General features: G+C 36.6%; 1 protein-coding gene across 1 annotated transcript; it reads right to left on the bottom strand.

Annotated features, from left to right (window-relative positions):
- Positions 1–1940: 1940 nt before the first annotated feature.
- On the bottom strand, positions 1941–7346 carry LOC140158051 (nucleotide-binding oligomerization domain-containing protein 2-like). Its single transcript, XM_072181298.1, has 4 exons — positions 7221–7346; positions 4586–5456; positions 3923–4090; positions 1941–3169 (listed from the first exon to the last, which is right to left on the bottom strand). Exons 2-4 carry the CDS (start codon positions 5451–5453, stop codon positions 2265–2267), a joined length of 1941 nt encoding a protein of 646 aa, XP_072037399.1. The 5' UTR covers positions 5454–5456; positions 7221–7346; the 3' UTR covers positions 1941–2264.
- Positions 7347–7710: the final 364 nt, after the last annotated feature.

Raw genomic sequence — 7710 nt, 5'->3', positions numbered from 1 at the left:
AGCTATACACTCACAGACTAGGATCCATGACCTCTGATTTGAACATCTAAACATGTTTCTGGATGGTCTCAATTTGATTCACCTGCCTGTGAGTATGTGCTTAATTCATCCCTGTGGTGCTACCTCTCTTTTGAAAGGGATTTATATTTAAATGTGCTGCTTTCTTGTCTGCGATTATGCAGAAGTTGGAGTTCAAGAATTGCCAAGGCGTCCGCATTGGTACCCGGGATGTATTTGCAAAAAACAAAATGTTTCTGGATGTTGTTCTCAATTTAATTCACTTGCCTGTGAGTAAGGTTTTATGTGCCAATGTAATTCATCCATGTGGTGCTACATCTCTTTTTAAAAGGATTTTTATTTAAACTTGCTGCTTTCCTTTCAACCACAGTGCAACATGTTTAACATAAATCTTTACACGTACTTGAATAAATGTTGTTGTCAAAATACAATGTTTTATGAAAGAATTTCATACTTAAGAAACATATTCATGATTCCATATGGAAGTTAGCTTCATTACAGAATACAAACTTGAAATATTGTTATAAAAAATACAATGTTTTACAAAAGAATCAAAATCCCCGGGCAAAATCCATGTAATGTGCAAGTTATCTTCATTTAATACAGAAGACATACTTAAAAAGGAAATATAAGGGACATGTGTGTATGTCACATTACCAATCACTGGTAAGACAAGGCATAAAGTAGGCTATAATATATAAAAATATTCAAATATTCAGTCAGTTTTCATATTATTCAAGTACTAGTTACATAGAAATATTTTGAAACATTTTTGTGTAATAAACGTGTTATTCATCAAAACGTTTTAATAGCATTTCAATGTCAGAATAAAGGTCATGACAACATTTTTAAACCTTTTAAATAAAAAATAATAATTTGAAAAATGTTGTCAAAATGTTATTGCTAAATATACTTTTTGGCAACTAATTTTGCAAAATATTTGTCAACACTTAATAACAGTATGTTACAATGGTTTGCATGTAGTTTCAAAAATGTTTTCTGAATGTTATTAAAACGTTAGATGCACTTAACCCAACATTCAAACGTTATCTGTAAAACGTTTTGTGTTTGCTGGGATACTATTATAAATTACACATATTGACTTTTCCATTTGAGCTTGTGTTCATTTTACATATAATATGTGACATACCATTTATTTTTTAGCCTTACCACCATCTTCCTATCAACTATGTGGAGATGATTAAAAGGGCATTTCGTGATCCACAGCCTCATCCCCCCACTTTTCTCAAAAAAAGTTGAGATTTTTACATCACTGGAAACCTATGGCTACATAATGTTTATGTACAAAATATTTCTTGCAGATTAATTCGTTTAGCAAAGATATCGTGAAATTTGAATTTCGTTCTGGTGCACCAGAACGAAATTACAACGCATTGTCTATGGATGCAGTGTAATACACATAATCATGCATAACTCGCGAACGCAAAATCGGAATCAACTGAAATTTTGGGAATAGGTTTTTTCGTGGATATCTAATGAAAAATGACATATATAGAGGATGCTAGGATCACGAAATACTCCTTTAAGTTGAATTCCCAAGCTTTAGGTATATAAAATACAAATAAAGAAAACAGGTTGGAGATAGGGCTAGAACCTTTCTTTTTTGCTTTTTTAGTAGTCGACACCGAATAGTCATGACTATTGCGACTACTGGCTTCCCCCTTTATGTCGTTATTTGATAGGCACTGTCTTAACTATTATTTCAATAAAATTGATGTCAAATTGCCCAGAACAAGCTGTATCGATATAAGTTGGTTTCTTTGGCTTAATTGTCACCAATTTAATTAAAATCTAGATTACCACTAGCTGGTATTAATTTTGTGGTATGAATGGCAGATCTTTCAAAGCAGCCTGTCCAACTGGGCCAATGCCAGGATTGTGTCTAAGATCAACAGATCTTCATGCAAGTGTGCAAGATGCACAGCAATACAAAAGTCGTGAAATGTTGAATGCAAAAATGTCACTGCTGAAGTAACTTTGAGACTTTTCCTCTTTCGTTCTCTTCTAATGATTCCCATCTGACATCCTAGCCTACAAATTTTGCTTCCAAAATCCTTTTCACTAAACATAACTTGGTAATGGCCAGGCTTCATGCAATTCAAAGCCACCTCACCTAGTTTGATCAACAAACCATTTAGCTCCTCTCCAAACTCTTCATCATCTGACTCTTCATCTGATTCATTATCTAATGAATTTTCTACTCTCTGTTTGTGTTGGTATCTTTTCTAAAGATGTTTGATAGTTTCTTGATACAATTGAGTCATTGTATTTGGTAAGCTAGAGTTGTCATCCCATAATATACAAATCATGAGAAGCAAGACTGGTATGGCTGCTAGAGCCAATATATGGGGCTCTTGTTCTAGCTTTTGAATGAGAGTAGCAATTTTATTTTTTTCTCTGAAAAATTTCATTATGTACTTGAGCATATTTTCGAGTGAAAACCCCTTTAATTTGACTTGAGTGTAGTGACTAAGATGCTCTCCTAAATCACTGATCTCATGGGGTCGAGATGTGAGGATAACACAACTATCGCGAAGCAAGTTGTTTTGTAGGACCTTGCTAATTTCACTTGACCTATTTTTATGTGAACCAGAATGACATTCATCCAGTCCATCAAGAAGGAGTAAAACATTCTTTGCATTTGATGTGATGTATGACTTTAGACCTTCTCTAGAAATTTGGCTATCTTCTGCTAAAATTTGGTCAAATATCAGATCTACCAAACTGGCATTGCTATCTTCTATTTTATGCATATAGATTACAAATACCAGGGTGAACTTGTAAAGAGGAGACCTGTTATCGTTCAAGGCCCATTTGTAAGCGAGGTTAGCAGCTGTGGTACTCTTACCACTTCCTGCATCCCCCAGGAGAAGAACCCTATTTACCCTTTGACCCTTAATACTTGTGAAAGTTACCAAATCTTCATTCCTTTTAAGATTGTCTGACTCTGTTGATGGATCCTTTCTTACAAGTTCTAGGTCCACGAAGATGCTCTCCATTTCTTTGACTTCTTCTGGTACCCATGGAAGAAGTTGTACTTTACCCATTGTGTCCAAGTAAAACTCTCTCAGCTCTTTTTGACATGCTGCCAAATCAAAGTTGTCAGATACTGGTGCTTGCTGCGGCAAACCTATATAATCAAGTACACACAATGGTGAATCTTCCATGGTATGATCACACTTTACACCAGAAACAGTTGGCAAACTTGTAATATTAAGTGATACCAATTTGCCCTTGTAATATAACAGCTAGAAAAATACAGGGGACATTTTTGTTGGTCACTAAATTTCACTTTTGAAGAGTTATGATATTATGCCAATATGGGTCGATGGGATGAGTATATTTCAAAAGGTTCTTGGAAAAACTCTCCATTTTCTAATTTCTGCCAGAAATTTGATCTAATCATTTATTCATTTTAATCAATTACCTGGTTCTTATGATTGCACGTTTGTATCTTAATTGATTGGTTGGGTTAATACAATCATTTTGTGATGATTTTTGTTTACAAATACTTAGATTCATCCTAAATATATAAGCCTCAATACAAAACACTAATACCGGGGTAACCGGACTCGGTAACAAGTGACTACACATCATTCAAAATATCTTCACAAAATGTCCATTCCCATAATCTTAGTATTCATATACTCTTATTATTCAGATCCTAAACCCTTCACACCCAACCTGTATTTCTTTATAACAAATTACCCCTTTTGTACCAGCACTACCTAACCCTTTTAAAGGTTTTTTTAAATCTTAACTGAGCCTTTATATAATTGAGCCAAACAAATTCTTCTTGTTCCTAATTAAAAAAAAATGGTTCTGAACTTCTGCATTGATAATCAAGCTGCAGATGGGTCTACTTCAAATAAGACAAACTTACTCTTTTGTTGTGCATTTCTCAAAGTAGCCACTAACTCTGATTTTTCCAAGCATCCAGTAATATCAACCTGTCGCTTTGAGGCCAGACTTTTCAACTCTTTTACAAACATCTTGTCAGTGATAGGTATGGTTATGTCTGTGGAACTATGATGTTGTACAGCTGCACCACCTTTCAGAAAAGATATAATGTTTATTGATATGGTGAGGATAGGGAATCATATAATTATGTTAATTAATGGAATGCATCTGTATATAAGCCCCCCTTTTTAGCATGAACCTCACACCCAAAGAACGTCACCCCTTTTTTAGGAAATTGTTACCAAAGAACGCCACCCTCTTTAGGAAATTGTTACTTAATGATTCAGTAGCATAACCAGCCTGGTTGATATGAGATGCAAAAGCCCAGTCATTTATCCTGGTTGGAGAAGAAACAATATTCAAAAGGGTGCCCCACTTCCCTCTTGGTATCCTTATTTGTAATCAATTTACTCTTATATAGCCATTTATTGGAGACAAATTTGCCTTCAATTGTAACATTTTGTGTTTAGTAAAAATAGACCTTTGTCTCTTTGTTTTAGATTTCTGTAAATGATAGTCAGTGACGTGCACAAAGAGGGGGGCACGGATATCACTCAGGTTATGTTAATTTACGTTAATAATTTACCTGTTGCTTCTTCATTCATGGCTGAACCGCGATCTGTTTTTCTTTCAGCAATCAGCTTCTCTACTGCTTGGTTAAGTGCTCCTTGTATTGTCTCTCTTGTTATCTCTGCTTCCTCGTGTGTCTTCTCTCTGGTCGCCTCTGCTTCCTCGTGTGTCTTCTCTCTGGTCGCCTCTGCTTCCTCGTGTGTCTTCTCTCTGGTCGCCTCTGCTTCCTCGTGTGTCTTCTCTCTGGTCGCCTCTGCTTCCTCGTGTGTCTTCTCTCTGGTCGCCTCTGCTTCCTCGTGTGTCTTCTCTCTGGTCGCCTCTGCTTCCTCGTGTGTCTTCTCTCTGGTCGCCTCTGCTTCCTCGTGTGTCTTCTCTCTGGTCGCCTCTGCTTCCTCGTGTGTCTTCTCTCTGGTCGCCTCTGCTTCCTCGTGTGTCTTCTCTCTGGTCGCCTCTGCTTCCTCGTGTGTCTTCTCTCTGGTCGCCTCTGCTTCCTCGTGTGTCTTCTCTCTGGTCGCCTCTGCTTCCTCGTGTGTCTTCTCTCTGGTCGCCTCTGCTTCCTCGTGTGTCTTCTCTCTGGTCGCCTCTGCTTCCTCGTGTGTCTTCTCTCTGGTCGCCTCTGCTTCCTCGTGTGTCTTCTCTCTGGTCGCCTCTGCCTCATCGTGTGTCTTCTGTCTTGTTAACTCTGCCTCGCTATGTACCACCTTATTTATTCTTGCCACCATTTCTTCCCGAGATTTTTCTATGGCATGCCTTAATTCTGCAGCTTCGTCTTGCAGTAGGTTTCTATTTTCTTTAGCAGTCCACTCTTGCAGTGCAAGTAAAGCATCATATGGAGGTGGACATTTAACTGTTTTGATGTCGTCATCAATAGTCTTGGTACTCATGATCTGAAAACAAATTATTGTGAAGATATAAAGAAATATGATGTTATACTTATGAGAGGTGACATTTGAACATCACTCCAACGCAAACTTAGGCTGTGTAATTATCATAATGCTGTCGGGATGGGGGTAATGGATAGGGTTTCCATAGACTTTCAGTTTTTATATTCCGTGATTTATTGTCTTTCAAACCAACGGCATTTGTAGGACTCTTCACTATACTCATCCAATAATTGTTAAAACTCATAGTTTGACCAATAACTTCTATATTCATACACTCCTAGATAGTGACAGAGCCCACGTTAGTAAATTACTAGCCGTGCATAAATGTTGTACTGAGATGTTGATGCGTCTAATGCACTCCCCCCTTCGCGGCTCGTGCATTAGACGCATCAACACCTCAGTACGCGTGTATTATTTTGTACAATTTCACTCCCAACAAGTGATACGCATTTATTAACCTATAAATGATTGGATACACTCTCAGAAATATAGGTTCTAAACGGCCTAAAAGATTCTGTTTTTTTACCTCTGTTTCGAACCCTTAAGAAAAAGGTTAGGCCTAAAAGATTCTGTTTTTTTACCTCTGTTTCGAACCCTTAAGAAAAAGGTTCTATAAGCTGAAATAACCTGTTTAGGCTTTTAAAAAGTGTCATTTAACCCTTGAAGAACCATTTTTGGCCTTTATGGAACCTTGTTTGTTACGAAACCGTTGATGATTCCATATAGAGGACAGATTTGAAAACCCTCTATTCTAAGAGTGTACCCTTCAATGTTACATTCTTCGTCACTAATCTTGGTACTCATGATCTAGAAATTGTATGCGCTATATGCAGTAGCCTTTATACAGCCTGTCTCAAATATTTAAAAAATTGCGCAAGTGAAAAGCGCCTTCTTTGGCAATTAGAAAATACCGTTGTGATATGATGCTTATTTCAAAATCAAGGGCATAGTATTAGCTCTCAAATTGTGCCACTTATACTAGGAAAGAAGGCTGTACATGTAAATCAATGATAGCATCAATTTTATCAAGAGTTCCTTTCGTGAAATCAAAAGAATGCATCAATTACACAACAATACAAAATTGTTTTTACTGTTTTATCATGATACAGGTATAATGATTCTCTTTTTCCACTAAAACAGATTAAAAGATAAATACACATTTCACATTCTGTTGTAAAATTAAATACATGTGCATGTCAATGATTTTATCATGGTAAATACTGTTTTCTTTGTCACTCAAGACATGTTAAAAGACAAACAAATGTTGCAAACTTATTTTAGGTATAATGAACGCGTATTAGGCCTACTTAATTGTTGGGAGAGAAATTAGACAAAATAATGGACGCGCGCTGATGTTGCGTCTAATGCACGAGCCCCGAAGGTGTGATCGGGTGCATTAGACACATCAATATCACCTATCATTGATTAATACATGTATACCGTAGCCCTCTTCACTAGTGGCACAATTGTGATTTTACCCTTTCGTTGTTAACTAAACATACCTCGAGATTAAAACAAGCACATTGAACAGAACAAACGGCATTTGAGAGCTACGACTGCGCCCTTGACATTGATGTAAGCATCATGTCACAGCAGTATTTCCTATTGCCATAGAGGACGCTTTTCATTTGCACAACTTTTTTTTGAGACAGGCTGTAGTTTACGCTGTATTGAAATGCGAAGGGATTTGGTCGCACAATGTGTGCACGCACTCATACGCCATTGGGTTTTATAGTCAATTAAAGGCTGCTGAAACTAAAATCTTACCGTGTCAATTTCCTTGACTAGATGTATGATTGAATTGTTATAATTCTTGATGTTTTCTGCAAGTTTCTTCAAGTGGTCATAAATACAATATCTTTGGATGTATGTTAAGGAGAGATCCTGCTTCAATTGCATATGACATAATGTATTACGAACATCGTAGACCTGTTTGAAAAAAGAAAACGGGTAAAACTATCAGACGATGAATGGATTAGTTGTGCGACTGAGTAACAAACATATACACACAAATTCCAGATATTTATTTGTTTTTTAGTGTCATGTTTTTTTGGGTTTTTTTTAATCTCAAGAACAGGTGAAACTGGGATATAATGAATTTCGAATTAAGTCACAAAAGTGGTCATCATGGGAAATGAATATAGATGGTTCATGGTTGTATTTGCAGCATAAATTTAGCAGATCTTGTAAAGGCATGAACTAGAGATGTACCAAAATTGCTCTTATAAAACTATTAACATATATTCTTCTTTAGAGT

The sequence above is a fragment of the Amphiura filiformis genome, chromosome 7, assembly GCF_039555335.1.
Source record: "Amphiura filiformis chromosome 7, Afil_fr2py, whole genome shotgun sequence".
Classification (NCBI taxonomy): Eukaryota; Metazoa; Echinodermata; class Ophiuroidea; order Amphilepidida; family Amphiuridae; genus Amphiura; species Amphiura filiformis.
This window is presented reverse-complemented; position numbering and strand designations above follow the sequence as displayed.

What these genes read in the sequence shown, in the direction of transcription:
- LOC140158051 (XM_072181298.1), bottom strand. Translation starts at nt 5,453, where the DNA reads ATGAGTACCAAGACTATTGATGACGACATCAAAACAGTTAAATGTCCA. An exon ending in CATGAATGAAGAAGCAACAG is followed by an intron (nt 4,091 to 4,585) that starts GTAAATTATTAA and finishes CTTTTCTGAAAG; the next exon opens with GTGGTGCAGCTGTACAACAT. An exon ending in GAGAAATGCACAACAAAAGA is followed by an intron (nt 3,170 to 3,922) that starts GTAAGTTTGTCT and finishes TTGATTATATAG; the next exon opens with GTTTGCCGCAGCAAGCACCA.